This window comes from Penicillium odoratum (assembly GCF_028828045.1).
Source record: "Penicillium odoratum strain IBT 22623 chromosome Unknown utg000004l_segment0_segment0, whole genome shotgun sequence".
In the NCBI taxonomy this organism is placed as follows: Eukaryota; Fungi; Ascomycota; class Eurotiomycetes; order Eurotiales; family Aspergillaceae; genus Penicillium; species Penicillium odoratum.
Genome location: NW_026643146.1, coordinates 2516431 through 2533060, shown reverse-complemented (window position 1 = coordinate 2533060; position 16630 = coordinate 2516431). Strand labels below are relative to the sequence as shown.

At 49.1% G+C, this 16630-nt stretch overlaps 7 protein-coding genes across 7 annotated transcripts; 3 read left to right on the top strand and 4 right to left on the bottom strand.

Moving 5' to 3' along the window:
- Nucleotides 1-860: 860 nt before the first annotated feature.
- Nucleotides 861-2827, top strand: zfpA (uncharacterized protein; the record flags this gene model as incomplete). Its single annotated transcript, XM_057139154.1, has 2 exons — nucleotides 861-1362; nucleotides 1422-2827. The coding sequence occupies 2 exons, from the start codon at nucleotides 861-863 to the stop codon at nucleotides 2825-2827; spliced, it is 1908 nt and encodes a 635-aa protein (XP_056997361.1).
- A 352-nt stretch (nucleotides 2828-3179) lies between these two features.
- Nucleotides 3180-4275, top strand: N7520_005219 (uncharacterized protein; the record flags this gene model as incomplete). Its single annotated transcript, XM_057139153.1, has 2 exons — nucleotides 3180-3305; nucleotides 3352-4275. The coding sequence occupies 2 exons, from the start codon at nucleotides 3180-3182 to the stop codon at nucleotides 4273-4275; spliced, it is 1050 nt and encodes a 349-aa protein (XP_056997360.1).
- Nucleotides 4276-4463: 188 nt separating this feature from the next.
- Nucleotides 4464-5676, bottom strand: N7520_005218 (uncharacterized protein; the record flags this gene model as incomplete). The annotated part of the gene is made up of 2 exons (XM_057139152.1): nucleotides 4464-4679; nucleotides 4756-5676. The coding sequence occupies 2 exons, from the start codon at nucleotides 5674-5676 to the stop codon at nucleotides 4464-4466; spliced, it is 1137 nt and encodes a 378-aa protein (XP_056997359.1).
- Nucleotides 5677-8288: 2612 nt separating this feature from the next.
- N7520_005217 (uncharacterized protein) lies at nucleotides 8289-10094 on the bottom strand (the record flags this gene model as incomplete). The annotated part of the gene is made up of 4 exons (XM_057139151.1): nucleotides 8289-9101; nucleotides 9148-9429; nucleotides 9474-9826; nucleotides 9872-10094. 4 exons carry the CDS (start codon nucleotides 10092-10094, stop codon nucleotides 8289-8291), a joined length of 1671 nt encoding a protein of 556 aa, XP_056997358.1.
- A 189-nt stretch (nucleotides 10095-10283) lies between these two features.
- On the bottom strand, nucleotides 10284-11535 carry N7520_005216 (uncharacterized protein; the record flags this gene model as incomplete). The annotated part of the gene is made up of 2 exons (XM_057139150.1): nucleotides 10284-11404; nucleotides 11454-11535. 2 exons carry the CDS (start codon nucleotides 11533-11535, stop codon nucleotides 10284-10286), a joined length of 1203 nt encoding a protein of 400 aa, XP_056997357.1.
- Nucleotides 11536-11705: 170 nt separating this feature from the next.
- N7520_005215 (putative small nuclear ribonucleoprotein SmG) lies at nucleotides 11706-12180 on the top strand (the record flags this gene model as incomplete). Its single annotated transcript, XM_057139149.1, has 4 exons — nucleotides 11706-11735; nucleotides 11796-11867; nucleotides 11999-12073; nucleotides 12121-12180. The coding sequence occupies 4 exons, from the start codon at nucleotides 11706-11708 to the stop codon at nucleotides 12178-12180; spliced, it is 237 nt and encodes a 78-aa protein (XP_056997356.1).
- Nucleotides 12181-12613: 433 nt separating this feature from the next.
- Nucleotides 12614-16378, bottom strand: N7520_005214 (transcription initiation factor TFIID subunit TAF2; the record flags this gene model as incomplete). The annotated part of the gene is made up of 1 exon (XM_057139148.1): nucleotides 12614-16378. The coding sequence occupies one exon, from the start codon at nucleotides 16376-16378 to the stop codon at nucleotides 12614-12616; it is 3765 nt and encodes a 1254-aa protein (XP_056997355.1).
- Between the last annotated feature and the right edge of the window lie 252 nt (nucleotides 16379-16630).

Here is a 16630-nt window from a genome sequence, read left to right as displayed (position 1 = left end):
TGACAGGCTATTTCCAAGACAGGATGCCAATCTGGTCGATCATCGCACAATTTTTCTGATGCCGAATATCTCCATCCCATGTCTCCATTGTGATATTGATTAAAAAACGATCTATCGGAAATTATTTCCACTCGCACTATTGGCTGCAGAATGTCACGGACAAATCCTGGGAGGCCCGTGGGGGAGACCCTATGAACCTGAACCTAGTCTCCGTAGGGCAGATAATCATGCCGAAGAGGTGTGGTAAGGCTGGTCAAAGGGGAACGGTAAAAATGACTAGAAATTGTAACAGGGAACGAATTGTAATGGGGAACGCTTGATCGAGTAAGAGGTAAAATAATTTTGTGGGTTAATACCAGGCGCTAAGCATAGCCCCCATGTTCGAGGGTCTCGTATTGTATTGTCAATTTCATGATCTCACGTTTTCTTATTTCAGATTTTTATTCAATTTCGGGGGTTTTTTGACATTTTGGTTTATTTTGATTTTACATTTTACATTTGAACAATTTGATTTTATTTTTATTTTTATTTTTATTCTATTTTATTTGATCATTTTCCTTACTATAAACTAATTGTAGCGCAACAATGATTCCTATAATACTCCCTCTTCCCCCCCCTCCTTCCCATTCGGTTTTTAAGACTTCTACCCCGGATTGTATATAAGACCTTGCCTTCCCCCTTCCCCTTCAATCCCTTGCATATCACCCGGGTCATTACCACATTGCCTTGTATATCTATTCGAGGTTCGCACGTTGGGTTGACGGGCCGCAATCCGAACCTAATTCCTTGGTATGTCCATCCGCAGATTCTTCAAACATTCACAGCTAAGAAAGAAATAGCGGCTTCAATCGCTCATTTATATGGATTTTGTTCTTTTTCCGAATCCTCTTCAATCCAAGATGCTCGCCTTTGACGCAAGACCCAAAAACACATACTCCCAGCCTATGATGGATCCCAACATGGAAATGTACTCATATCCTATGGAGATGCAGTATGCGAACATGGACCTCTCTCGGAATCCCCAATATTTCGATGCCCATCTTTACACCGAGGAGCTGCACAAACACTCCAATTTCTCCCCTTTGCCCGCAACTCCTCCCTCCGTCACAACATCCTATGTAGAGCCGCAAGTTCCTACAGGCTCAGCGGCTTCCGGACCATCCATTGCCAGCGCACCCTCCTCCGCCATTGGATCTCCATACATCGCATCTGCGGCAGTATTCCAAGAGAATTGGGTAGATACCAATCATGGACTGGGGCTGCCGGCGGCCGTGATGCATGATTTGTTCCCCAATGAGTATATCGGCAACGGAGTCGACATGGATGGATACTACCGAGAGAAACTGGCCGGTACCTATGTTGGTAAGTTTGGAAATATGCGCAGATTCTGAAATTCTAAAATCAGTACTGACTGGATCTAGATCCGTCCCTGATCGAACCTGATTCTACTCACCTGATGCCTACCATCTCATATTCCGGAACCATCTACTCCGGTCCTGATTATTTCCCTCACTCCCCGGCAACCTCACCCGTTCCATACAGCGACAATGTGGAGCAACATTCACCATTGCTCCACCCAGTTCCACATCAAACACCACCCATGAAGAACTCTGGTTTCCACTCCCGGCCCGCTTCAGTTTACGACCGGCGGTCCTCCGTTTCCTCTACCAATTCCCGTCCCTCTCCACAGAGTCCCATGAGCAGCGTCGAAGGGGATGATGTCAAGGAGAAAGGCCAATGCCCTTATCTGGAATGCGGTCGTGTCTTCAAGGATTTGAAGGCGCATTTGCTCACTCATCAGTCCGAGCGGCCAGAGAAGTGCCCCATCTCGAACTGCGAGTACCACACCAAGGGCTTTGCCCGCAAGTATGACAAGAACCGTCACACTTTGACCCACTACAAGGGCACTATGGTATGCGGTTTTTGTCCTGGCTCCGGCTCTTCCGCCGAGAAAAGCTTCAACCGAGCCGATGTGTTCAAGCGCCACTTGACCTCCGTTCACGGCGTGGAACAGACCCCGCCGAACTGTCGCAAGCGCAGCCCTACTGCCTCTTCCAAGAAGGGCACAAACTACAGCAGCGATGCCACTGGCAAGTGCTCGACTTGCTCGGCGACATTCAGCAACGCTCAAGATTTCTACGAGCATCTGGACGACTGTGTTCTGCGCGTCGTGCAGCAGGAGGAGCCGTCGGAGGCGATCAACCAAAAGCATCTCGCTGCGGTTGCCTCTGACGAAAAGGTGCAGGAGACAATGGAGAAGCATCAACTATTTGACACGGCTGGATCCGAGCAATACGATGATGATGATTCCCACGATGATAACGACCCTTATGACCTCTCAAACTGGCGCGCTGGTCGGACTGCCAAACCCAAGGCCTCTCGTGCTATCATTGCTGGCGCCATCACCAAGTCCACGGCTTCCGGTAAAGGTCCCCGTGCGGTGGTGAATCGACGTCGCAACAACCGTGGGAATTACCCGCAGTCCTGGGGATGCCCGAGCAGCAGCATCAAGAGCAAGAAGCGTGTTCTCTGCGTCTTCAATGGACAGCGTCGTCTGTGGAAGGATGAGATGATGCTGAACAACGAGTTCGAGGTCCGTCTGCCACTTCCGGGCGGTGCAGGTGACGGCACCAATCGTGACGCTTATGTCACTGATCTGGATGTGGAGACACTCAAACGCGCTGAGGGTGTCCTCAGTACTTCTGACGAGGAGCGTGGTCCCTGGCTCGATGGCCCATCTACCCATCTCATGGGCCAACCAGCAAGACTCCTCCCCGATCTTTTCCAACAAGATGACGATCCGTCGATCCACGAACTCATGGCTTAAATGTCCAATTTTGATCTTTGAGCGTCATCATCTCCTTTGTTTCATTAAAGCGAGCGTCCTGATGACGGGTTACGCATATGATACCTAGCTCGATGTTATACGATTTCTCTATGTTTTTTAAGCTTTGCTCACACTATACCCAACCCTGCTGGCTCGGGTGACTTATCGGATGGTGTTGACGGAAAATATTTGATTATAATGAATCATGTCTAAATATCTACTTCAAGTGATCCTAATTATCTTGAACTTCTTGAACATCCTTGAAGCGTAATCGGAGTCGGCCCCACAGGCGGTACCGCCTTTCCACGATATCCCCGCATCACTTCCTAACCTCTTCTCGCCATTCCACACCATGCAACTCGGTCTCTCAGAAAGTCTTTCGGCGCTGGTCGCCAGGCGGTTCGCTACCGCTAAAGAAGGAAATCATCTAGTTTTCTCGCATACACATTTGTCAATCGTTACAGCTGCAGGGATCCCAGTGAGTACAGCTGCTCGTCATTTGTCATACCATCTAACAAATCCAGTACCAACTACGCTACTGTCCAGCTCTAGCAAAGAAACCCACCAATCTCAAACCCGACGGCCCAAAAGGTCCAAAGCCTGATCCCTTCGAGAACCCCTCCCCAGAACTCCTCCTCGCCCAATTCCCACCCGAGAACCCCTCCCACGCCCTCATTCTCAACAAATACCCCGTAATCCCAAACCATTTCATCCTCGCCACAAAACAATGGCGTGCTCAGACAGATCTACTCGACAAAGTAGATCTAGAAGCTACATACGAGTGTCTCCGCACATGGGGCACTGACAACAACACCACAGACAACCCGCGTCTCTTCGCATTCTTCAACTCCGGAGAAGATAGCGGCGCAAGCCAACCACACCGCCATCTCCAATTCCTTCCTGTCGAAGCAATGCATCAGCCCAGTGCAGGTACAGATTGGATTCCACTCATCGAACTCCTTGCCGCACAATCACAACCGAAAGCGAATCAGAATCAGAGTCAATTCCAATATATCCCTCACCTCCCATTCGCCCATTTCGCCCTCCCCATCCCGGAAAACGCAACTTCAGAAATCCTCCACTCAATCTACCTATCCCTCTACCGTGCCGCGGTCGCCGCAACAAAATCGCAAGATCCTCACACCCATCAGGGCAACCTCCCAACTCAGGGTCCGTCGGCTATAAGCTATAACCTGGCGATGACGCTTTCAACAATGATGATTGCGCCGAGACGGACAGAGACGGCGATTGTTCCTATTGATGCGGATGCGGCGAGAGATACGCTGGATCCGGGGGTGATTTCGTTGAACGGGACGATTCTTGCGGGGACACTAATGGTGAAGGCGGAAGGGGAGTGGGATTCGTTGAGATATTATCCTGAGAATTTGAATCGTGCTTTGAGGGATGTGGGATATCCGAGAGTCGATTTTGGAGGATCTTTGTTGTGATTTAAATTTGATTATGTATATGCATTTCTATACAATACAAGTGATTTAGGAATACGAGTGAAATCGAACTCCGAATTAGAATCAGAATAGAAGAGAATAATCCAGTCCAGCTGAGATAACAAACTCCGTACCATGAGTACATATTATCACCCATTCAAACACTCCCAGCTCCAAGTCAAAACAAAGTATCAAATATTAACCCCATATATCTCACACCACTTCTTCTTACAAGTCGCGTTCCCAAATTGATAACTCCCCCCATTCGCCCAGATAAATTGAGCAACCTTCTTCCACGAAACCTTAGGCGGTTGACCCTGTCCCCGCTGCTGTCCCCGCAACTCATCACCCTCATACACATAATCCTTATCAGTGTAGATAGAGACCGCTTCAATGAGTAATGTTACCTAGATTTATTAGTCCAGCCCGTGGAGAAAAGTATGGGGTGGGATAGGACGGGATGAGACAAGAGGGAAAACTTACATCTCGTTCCAACCACTTCGGTTTCCGTACACGTTGCTCCTTTGACTTTGTCAATGTGCGGAAGCGGCCCCGGAGCGTGGATTCGGCTTCCTTGAATCCTCCCATTCGCTTGATTTCTTTGTAGGACAGCCCGCGTCGTTTGCAGTCTATTAGGAATGCGTTGCGCGTGTCAGTGTAGTGGAGGGTTGCTTTGAGGTGGTTTTGCGGGGCCGTTGGAAGTTGGTTTGGGATTGGGGAGTAGAGGGATTCTGGAGTTTGCTGATGCTGAGTGGTGAGGGGGTGGGAAGATTGGACATGTGTAGGCTCAGGGTGATAGTGGGAAGAAGTTGGGAGTTGGATTTGGCTCTGGTCTTGGGTAGAGGTTGCGGCATGGATGTATGTGATTGGAGTGGATTGATGAATGATGTGATGTTCCATGGGCATCTGGAAAGATTTGTGGTCCTGGGCCATGGAGTGGAGATGTTGCCAGTTTGAATCGGAGTAGTTTTGATTGAAGTAGGGCTGGATCCAAGGATCTTGGTTGGGCCATAGATTCCACTGAGGATTGACTGGTTGAAAGGTCTTGTCGTTGATGGCCATGAGGGGTGTTTGGGCTTGGAAAGGCATATCCCACGTAGGAGGCCCATCTTTTGGAAGATCCTGGAACTCATATGATGATGAGAGTGAGGGTGTATTTTCAGGTTCCACGAAGGGGATGTTCTTCGCAGACCAGTCAATACCAGCGGCTCCCATGTAAGCTGGGAGATATCCTGACTGATCGAAGTGTCCATATGTCGAATCAGGGTAGACGTTTCCATCACTGGAAAATGAAGTCTCCATAGCGGGAGAGACACTCGTACTTGACTGCAGAGAGGGAGGTTTCGGAGGATAGCAGAGAAAAGCTTTGGAACGAGAGCTGTTTGGCAGAGGAACATGAGACATGTTTTCAGAATCTGATGGAGACAGAGTGCGTCTTTTCAAAGGGGAGTGTAGGTGATAAGTGGATTGTGAGTTGTCAACAGAGTCCCAGTAGTTTGATAGGTGGTCAAGAGGGAAGTCTGTGAATAAAGAATCCCCAGTAATAAACCGCGAATTCATGGTAATTTCCTGCGACATCCATGGCTTCGGTACCGGACTGACCAGCACATCTATCATGGTAAAATGAATGCAGCTGAATACCGTGGCTATGGATTCACCGCTGTAATCATGAATGTTGTACACGGGTTGTCGCTGGGTGTAGATTACCGTAGACTTTGTCCTCAATGTGCAACGGTTTGACGGGTGACAGCTGCTGATATAGGGCTCTGTCAACACTTCAACACTTGACAACTGAGTTTTCGGATCTTCGCTAACCTTGTAGATCTTCAGTGGAGAACCTTGGAAACCTTGTAGTATAAGCTAATCTGATCTATATATAGATAGATCTAGATATAACTATCAAGCAATTGACATATCTCTTGCTAATTGTCTATTGCGGGTAAACCGTTGGATGCAATGCGGTCTCAGATCCACGGAAAGAGGAGGATGAATGAAACTCGGTGAAGTCAAGGCTTAGAGATCTCTGATGTTTTGTCTTAAAAATGAAGCATTTCTACCCCGGGATGATACTTTAATAGAACATCATCCCTAATAAAAGCCCGACCCCATACCGTTGGATAAGGGGGACGTTGAACATGGATCGTTCCCGGAATGACTTAACCCTAGTCAGACCATAAATCGGGATATTGAGCCGCGGGATCATCCACTTGCCGCTCGTTTCGGATCTTTTCTTTATTCCAAGTCTCAAGGTTCTCAGGGCGCAATGTCTCGCGGAGAGACTCGACTTGGCAAGGAATAATGTGAGACACTGATTAAGCTACCTATTATACGTCCGAAACCTGTTGTCTGCGTAGATCCTTATATAGGTTGCATAAGCCCTGCAGACCTGAGCTTTGGTAGATTTACCTTTGCTTTCCAATGGTCTGGTAGGTAACTAACTCCTATATCTTGACCAGAACCAACGCAACCCCAACCCACACTTGTCAAAAACAGCCCTAAACCAGATCAACCCAAGTATTTCCGAGCCCCATTAAATACATTCTAACTCCACTAGATTGATTCCCCAATTTCTTTGGTGTGGTCAATTTGAGAATGTTCCATCCTGATCGGGTAGTTACATAGGGCTAGCCTAGGGTGCTTATTCGTCCGCACGAATCAGATCAGCTAACCGATCCAACAGACCATGAAAAGCAATGAGCTCTTCTATTTTGGTTCTTAGGGGCTCGGGGGTGTGGAGTGATGTATCTACTGGGGACGCGAACTGCCGAGGACATCTCAAAAGTGAATTTTTGCAGAAGTTCAAACGTCTTCAAAACATCATACTGGGACAAGGCATATAGATATAGCACCAGTGCTAGTTCATGTAGCTCAAAGCTAATTCCAAGCTTATTGTTAAAGTATAAAATACTCAACGTATTATAATGCTATGTACTTTCTCAAGCTTTGAGCTATTCCCCACTTCCCCTGTCCATCCCTCAGCCCCGTTTCAAAGAAGCTTTTTTATGGGATGGGCTGGGTGGCGTTGAAACCGGCAAGATAGTGAACCAGCCTGCAGGAAATGCGAACGAGCGATGGTTCCAGCTAAGTGCGCACTGCCGATGCGCTATCCAGTCGGATACAGTTCCGTCTCCTGCTTGACATAATAAAGCCCTGGAGTGGGTTGTTGGTTTGGAGCATTTTGGAGTTGGTTCGGGCTGAGTGGGGGATCGTCGGGCGTTGTACTGCATGTGCATGTCATTTGGGGTCTAGATTCTTTGTCTAGAAATCAACATAGACATAACACATGGTGCCAAAGAGGCCTTGGACTGGATGTATCTCAGGAGAGATTGTGATCGTACCTATAACATTGGACATATTGACATAGCTATCTAAGTACTCCGCATATTAGTTGAGATAGTATAAGGACTTCTCTCTGTACAGCTAGAACCTGGAGTTACCGAGACACCCTCAGAACCTAGGCATCTAACGGCCAGGCCTAAAATCGATCGAGGAGCCAATCCATGGATCTGGATGGCTTGCTGCAGATCATCCATAACGGTGTTGCCAAGACCATGTAGGTATGCGCTGTCGCGGATATTGCGCTAATTTTTTAGCTTCTGTCTCTGCTAAAGGTTTCCGGAGAGTCGGTGGCAAACTACTATCAATATCTGAATATCTCCTAATGATTACGCATATATTGATGTGTGAGACTTGTAGCTTGAGATGATAAGAATGCTCAGATGTATTCAAGCAGTTGGGGCGTTTTGCTACCTCCAATCGGTATCTACGCAGACACGCATTGCTGCCCGTTAGACGGTCATGTCTCTCCCCGACTAAGCTCAAAGAGCCGCAATTCCATCGACTAACGTTCAAATGACCGAGAATGAAGCTCTCCAACTGACAATGAGGGTTGGTTAGCCCCCGCGGAAGACCCATTCCCCGCGATGCCTGAATTAGAACGCTTTAGCTCGATACTATTTTCCCGCGTCCGTCGGCCGGCTGCGTCCCTCCGGGATGCTAGACCGTCCAAAAGTCGGTCAACCAAAAGAACTGTTACCAATTAGAATCCGCATGCTACGGTAGGAGAAGAACTGACCAGTCAGGAGCGGCAACGTAAAGGCGTACAGGATGATCGGCGAGGTCATGAAGGAATAGGCTAACTGGAAGTGGCTGGCAAATGAGACTAAACTAGCTAGAGAAATCGCGAGTAAAGCTCTCACTGCCATGGAAAGACCGAGGTGCAGACGGCGTTCGTGCCGACGGGCGAGAATGGTAAATGCGCTGAAAAGACCCATTGACAGACTGGCACCCGCGAAGAAATATATATACACAAAGGCCAAGAGCTTCATATACATTCGGAGCAGTTGATGACTGTCAAGGAGGCCGATGTCCACTTTTACTGGTGGAGTGATGTCCATGCTTGAGAATAGGGCCGCAGTCACATTCCCCATCAGATCACTGAAGATGTCCTGCCTGTGGATGGAATTGAATGTCCCGGGGTCGGAACAAAGAGGCTGATTGGAAAGGTCATCTAAAAGACTCGAAATCGCCGCCCACTCTTGTGTTGCACCTCGGCTAAATGGGATCTCCATGTCCGTGATGGTGCTTCTAATCAGTGCAATCGCTGCCGTCTGGCTAGGACGATTTTCTTCACACACAAAAGAGAATGTCTGTGCAAGGTACTTTAACTTCAGGGTCACATCCAATGTCAATGCAAGGATTTGGGAGCCTTCAAGCAGGAGAATAAGTGCCACATGGAAGGGGAAATGAAGTTGCGCCCAGATATGCTGCGTGATTTTTCCAAGTCGACGCCCCGGGGAGAGATCAAAATAGACCTGCCATAGAAGATACTATCGCAGTTAGTAGACCCCAATAAACATCGGGTGGGTGGCATACGACGTTGGTAGTCACTCCCAATATATGGACAAACGACCATTTAGTCCATCCCCCCGGCCGCACCGTCTTGTTGACAATCCGAGTTACCGCAATAACCCCCTCGCCAATGATAATCAGTGTGAGAAGGCCCATCCGGATATTGAGGTAGGTTTCCTGGAAGCCAATTTCTGGGAAACCACAAGAGACCCCCATTACCGTCCACATCTCAACACCAAACAGGACGAACCAAACGGTCCAAATTCGCGGTGGGACTTGATGCCCTCGGCTAAAGGCAAAGAACATCTAAAGGCGTTAGCGGAGACGGGCAAAGGTGCTTGGAAGCCTACTGCAAGATACAAAATCGCAGCACCCCAAAACATCATGGCGGTGTATGCAACCCCCTTTGACGTAGCTTTCATTGGTCGGTACATGAACGCGAGAGTGATAGTGTATTGGATCGCCAACAGGAGTCGGCTTCCCGCTAGCATAAGGCTCAACGACTGGAATGCCCAAAGGTTTTCATTACCAACGCGGGTGGTGAAGCGAGTTCCGGCGGACGCGAAACCGATCATCACTGCAAGTTGAAGAGCTTTACAAGTTCTCTCGAAGACCGAATCTTGGGCAAAGCGGATATCAAACAAGGTGACCTGTAGCCATGTGAACCATATGACACCGAGGAATCCCACGTATGACCCCAAGGCTAAATGTGTCAGCTTCTGAATGTCAGAGTCGGATCAGAACCTACCATTCAGATTGTTGATCTCATGTGTTGCTGTGAAAGTAGACAAATTGGCCACAAAAAACAAGTCAAAGAAGAGTTCAATGGATGTCGTGTCGGAGCGACGATAAAGACGAGGCTCCGCTGCGGTCTTGTTGATTGGGCTGACGATCCATGACAGTGGGCCACTATGAACACTGGATAGCATTAGAGAGTAGGCAGGTTCATGGGTGAGAGTTTGCTGACGCATGATCTGTTGAAGCTGATTTACGGGGAAGTTGGCGAAATATGAAGAATAATTGAGGCGCAGGCATGGTAAATATATTGTAGAGCTTGGGAATCGGATTGGGTATCAAAATAATCATCTCCAAATCTAAACATTGGAAGGTATTTGGCGAAAGATCGTCATACAGGAAGGGATGGACGAGGAAAGTACGACTCATGATGAATCGAAGCTGGAGTCAGAGTAATCAGAAGGTGGTAAAGGCGCTCCAATACTTTCCAATCCTCGCGACTTCTCCAATGCCCCTGCTCCGTCTAAAGCTGGATCAACACCGGCTTCCCTCTTTAGTCGCTCATAATTTTCTCCCGCTTCTTTGATCATATGCTGGATTTCCACCTCACGAATAGCAATGTCAGCCTTCTCTTTGCGAAGGTCTTCCATACGACTGATCATCTGAGTCTTGGCATTTTCCATTGATGCCAGAGAAGTACGCAGTCGGTCAAAACTTTTAGCCAACTGAGGCAGAGAAGTCATCTTGGGTGGTGTGCGAGGCCGGTCGATGTCCGATTTCTGTCCCATGGCGGCCTTGGTCTGAGTAGCTTCATATGCGGCCTTTTCTTCCACGTCGGAATCTTCTTCGTCGGAAAGTCCCTCAGCATCATCGATGAGTTCCCGCATGGCTTCGCGTTGCTTGCGCTTTTGCTCACGTTCCGATTTCTTACCAAGTGACACCTTGCCGTCTTCCACGTATTCCTCGAATCCCTCCGCGAAATCCTCATCATCGCGAACAAGTCGTGTATCCTTCTCCTTTTCCATTAACTTTTCACCCCGTGCTATCGCAACCCAATCATCGTCGCTTATAGCACCATGGTCGAGTGAAATAAAGTCCTCCTCTGTAGAGTTGGCAGTATGTTCCAACGCCAGCCGCGCTCTCCGGGCCTTCTTTTCTCGAATTTCAGCTGCACTTGGGATGGCCGATTGGCCAGAGACGGTCATAAGTTCGCCAAACTTGGCAGCCACATCGACAGTACGGTCTTTATCATCATCGGTGCTTTTTGGGGTGGAAGGTGTTGAGTCGCGGAGTTCTTTGAGATAGTCACTGCTGTAGTTTGGTCGGTCTTGATCACCAAAGCGTTCGGAGAGCATTGCTGCAGCGCCTGGAAGCTGGTTGCGCTGGGCGGCACTGCGCTCCACAGCCTTCCGACCTAGACCATGTCGTTTTGGAATGACCACTTCACTCGGTGAATCCTCTTCCTCGGCCATCGAAGTCCCGGCGTTGAAGGACATGCGCAACTTCGATTTCGGCTTCGCCTTCGTTGGCCGCTTGACAACGGGCTCTGTATGTAGCTGTTAGACAGTACCACAAAGAATGGATATATGACAAACCTGGTGCAGAAGCTCCATCTTCTTCATCATCATCCCCGCCAATCTTCCGAGGTTTCCTTCTGTTTGAAAAAGTAGAGCTCATAATGGGCGTCAGTGAGGCGTGAAAGAAGGATGCGGCGAGCTCATGAGCTATTCTTCTTATCGCTTATCCGGACCCGGATCAACCTAGTCCCGGTCACCGATACCACAGCACTGCGCGATAGTCAACTCGATTCTTGCCAAATCAGTAATCCAGTTACCAGCTTGCCCAAGATGCCTCAAGCTCAGCCGGAATTGAAAAAGGTATGTGATGAATCTGCATCCCTTCTTTACCTTGCGTCTTGTCGCTGACAATTTCTGCAGTACATGGAGAAGCGGGTCTTCTGCCAGTTGAACGGCAACCGCAAAGTGATTGGTATCCTCCGAGGTTACGATGTACGTTCAATCCTTCCCCACGAACTCATTGCGCCACTCAGATTTGAGGTCTTGATCTGCAGATGATCAGCATCTCAAGATCAGGACCTGATAGAGTTCTTCGAATGAACCACGCTCATCTCGCTCCTTAGGTCTTCATGAACATTGTCCTCGATGAGGCCTACGAAGAGAAGGCTGGCGGTGAGAAGGTCGCCATTGGCATGATTGTACGTTGTTCAAATATCTCCTCTGCTCACTCGACTAACAATCGCAGGTCATTCGCGGTAACTCCGTCGTCATGCTCGAGGCCCTTGAGCGGATAAACGACAAATAGACACCACGCACGATCAATGACATTTTCTTCGAGGGGTACAAGCGCGCGGCTTCCACGCGGCTGGGGATGATCATAATGGTACAGGGAGTTTATGGGTCGGTTGCTCGTCGGGGACCATCAAAACCTTCTTTTTCTGTTTCTACTTCTGCTCGTTTGCTGTTGAAAGATTCCCGATAACCTGAATAAATACCACCCTGGGTTTGGGGGATTACATATATCAAGGATTCGTGATACGAGGATGTGTGCGTTCTAGTCTAATAATTCTCCTACGTATGGCGAGGTGGCCAAAGGCTAGAAAAGGTATATGCAATTTAAGCAATGCATTGTCATCACGCCTAGAGCCATGCTTGTTTCTTCTCCCCAAATGGTGGGTACTCGCCAAAAATAAAAAAAATAACTTTAAAATACATGGTATGGAATGCAGATATAGCGGTCATTTGGGTTTCTGCCCAAATTTGAGTTTCAACTTCAGTGGACCGCCACTGGATGGGGTTGATGGGGTAGAAGCGCCAGGGGTTCTGACGGCTGCGGTAATGGGGGATGGATTGGGAATGTGGAGCTTCGGAAGGCTCGTGGAGGATGGGGTGCTAGGCGTGGCACTTGTCTTGGCTTGTTTGAATGTGATGCGAGGAGCAGGCGGCGGCATGCCTGGTTCGTCACGCTTGCGCTTGATGGCGTCCTTTGAGGGAGCCAAACTGGTCCGTACATTGTTCGACCGATAGAATCGCACCTTGCCGTGACCCAAGTTCTGCACACTCCAGAAGCGAGGGTATTTGAGTTTGGTCATTTGGGATGTCACGGCGTCGAACATGACGTTGCAGAGATCTGTTATTTCGGACATCTCGTGAATTCCTATGGGCCATGAGTTACACGCAGCCCAGAGGTATTCTCTCAGTGACATGTCCTGCACGATGATTTCCCTTTTGAGGGCCTTAATTGCTCCGGGAACAGTTTGACGACGTTCCAAGTCTGCCTGACGGACTTCGGTGGAGGACTCTTGCTCGATGATTAAGCCGTCATTCTGGTTAGTCTCGGGTTGCGGAGTGCGTCCAAATGCAATCATAGCCAGTGCCCGACCAAACAACCGTACACAATGATGCCGAACATAGGCGGAGGAGTCGCTCGTCATGGTGAAGATGAGCCAGCGGAGAAGCTCGGGGACTTGAGAGATGTCGAGATCAACAAGGCAATCGAATGCTTGCAATCGTAAGAGATCGAATGTCCCAGCTCGAGTGTATGGGATGAAACGCATCAGGTCTGTGTCTAGAACTTTGGCCTGCATCATTTGCATTTGGCAGTGCAGCGCAGCTCGCGCATACAAATTCTGATACGAGCCTGACCACTCGTCCATTCTTCGGTATCGATCAAACTCGGCAAGAGCGTCTTTCTCCAGCTGCTCCTCATCCTGGGCTGCGATGGCACGTTCCATGTCAAAATTGGTCAACTCGTCTTGTTGCCGAGACTCATTCCGGCCCATCAAGGCATGACAAAGCGAGCGCATCAGTGACGCCACATAATAATTATCGGAGTACGCATTGTTCGAGTTGTCGTTGTACTTGAGTTTGTCAAAAAGAAATTTCTTGACCCTCATGGGAGTCTTGCCACTGTTGTCGCGCACCTTCGAGATCGCTTCTAGGATCTCTTTCTGAAGAAAGTAAGCAGGCATATCAGAGAAATCGTTCGACTTGGTCATGGGAGATCCTGGAAGACAAAACATTTCTTGGAAAGCCTTCTCTAGATGGAACAATCCGATCCAATCCACTTCATCCTTGGCGTGTATGACCAGCGCCCGCGCGGCCGTCACACGGATTCCGTAAAAGTAGCGACTGTCCATGAGGGTACGTGCAAATATTGAGGAGATCAAAGGATGCGGGCGTTGTTGCGTCATGAATTGGAGGGACTCTAGTTGGGCGACAACGTCTCGGTCTTGCTGAAGCTGGGACAGGTGCATGTAACCTGGCATATTCATGGTCAACCTGCAGATCCACTCAAAGTCTGCATCCATACGAATCCATTCGTACGACTCCTGGCCCATGCGTTCCTCGTCCTCCTTGGTCCAGTCGGTCATGCGCCAATCTTTTATTTCCTCTTCTGTCTGTAGAACGTCTCCTAGACAGTAAAGAAGAACTTCCTCTTGAACCTCTGGGTCACCGTTTGCAACAGCACGTTCTCGCTGCTTTTTGTTCCGCTTCAATCGCTTGTACTTGGTGTTATATGGGATATCAAACTTTGTCACACCGTCTTTGATCTCCACAATATGTTCATATGGAGTGCCATCGGCTTCGTGAATCCGGAGAGTCATAGAACCAGTGAAAACGGGCTGAAGGGCACCCGCCCAAACGTGACGAATCTCTTCCTTGACATCACGCAGAAAAGCATTCTTATCGAGATCACGTGTCACTAACATTGTTGGGTCGGCTTGCAGTTGTGTGATCATCATCTCGACCACAAGCTTCTTTTTGTTAAAGCGCTGTGAGACCGAGAAGCGGGGACAACCAGCACCGTAGACCCAATGCTGGAAGAAAACATCAAGCTTCGCATGGCCCAGGCGTTCACATAGCTTTTGGAACAGAGACGTGGTGACCCCTCCGTTAGGAATATCGCCCATGCGGGAGTTGAGGAAAAGCCGAGAGATAATTCGAGACATCGTGGCCTTGCCACTGGCCTTGGTCAGACGCCGATCGAGAATGAACAAAACCAGAGGTGCCTTTAGTGCAATGAACTGGGATTCTGATGGATCGATCTTGAGGAAGTTTCCCATGTCATAGATTGAAGGGCGTTCATAATCCAACTCGCAGATTCGGTCAGACATTTGTTTAAGTCGAAATCGATACTCATTGTTGCCGCAAAGCTTCTTCATGAACGTATCGGTAATGTACCACGCAACACCAACCGTGACCCAAGTATCCGCAGGTTCGTTGGGAATGATATTGATTCCAGTCCACTGGCACGCCAAAGCATGAACCAACGTACGAGTCGAGTCGTACATGGGATCAATGATCTCTGCTGGGAAGAGAAGGTGACTGCTACAGATTGACAAGCAGGCCGTGGGCAACGTGTCCGGGGTAACGTCATCCACAAAACAGAGCTTGTAGCTGGAGAAGGGATATGAACCATATGACAAGGAGAAGAAGTCGATCGCTTGTGCCATGGGGAAGCTGGTGTTTTGCACCTCGTCAACTCTGCCGGGAAGACAGAACGCGTGCAAAGGGATGGCATTCTGACCAAGTTGCTCTTCCTGGTCGCTTTCGCGGAAATCCGCTAGATTGACGTATTCGAAGGGGCCGACAGCGAATCCCAGCTGACGAGCAGACAGAGGAGCGTAACACCCGAACGAGACTGTCTTCCGGCTAGGATCTTTGGGGTCGACGATGTCATCCGTCAACTCACCCGAACAGACTACGGACATGTCAAGCCCCTCATCATCCGCAGACAGGTTCCGTGTTGGAACTTTTGAGCGAGCACCTGCAGCATCACGGATCTTGCGATCAAATATGTCTCCCAGGGTAGAAGGACATGATATTGAAATGTCCCAGGTGCAACGCGACGCCGAATCATCAACACAAGGGAACAGTGGGGACCCAACTCCCGAATCCAGCGAGTTTGTAGTATAGGCATGTGGGTATCGACGATCTCCGCTGTCCACCCCGACAAATTGTAAGCCGTCACGAACACGATCCGTCACAAATTCAATATTCAACGTCAAGGCCTTGAATCGTGGGAGACTGGCCTCTGCCGTCCGACCCCCGGCTGGCGCATCAACATCATCCCCAGCACCCTGGAGTGCAATCTGCTCTTGCGCCTCTGCCGAGAATGGATCCAGCTCTTCGATTCTGATGCCTTTCGGGACGGTTATCTTCAACTCGGGGTCGCGTGGGGTTTTGAGAAGGGAATCGAGCTTCGTGGTTAATCGCTGGTGATATTGCACTCCATAGAGCTGGATGTTGTCGTAGCTGTCGATATATTCCCATGTCGCAACATATTTGCCATTCACATTTATGCGCTTAATCTCTCCCTGGCGAAAGTTCAAACGTATGCTCCTCAAGTCCTGCCTTTGCGGATGGATGGTGATTTCGGTAGTTCCCTTTAAGCTTTTGTTGATAAAATCGATCTCGAGTTCGACCTTTTGGTGTGCGACACTGTAGTCCAGTGCTGGCGCAGGACCGCCGCCAGTGTGCATTTCGACGACGCCCGGCATCGCGAAAGATTTTCAATTATTGAAAGCGCGACTGGCGCTATGAGGACAATCAACCGTCATGCCCAGTCAAACTTAACAGGAGACCATGACAAGTAGTGAGTGAAAGGTGGTTGGATGATAGACGGTGGAGTGAAGCAAGTTTTGTCGCGCGAGGCTGGCGGAAGCCTGAGGTAGGCCAATGTTGAAATTCTGGAACAGTGAATGAGACAGAGAATTAAATGATGATACAACGATAGTAACAGGATCGACAAG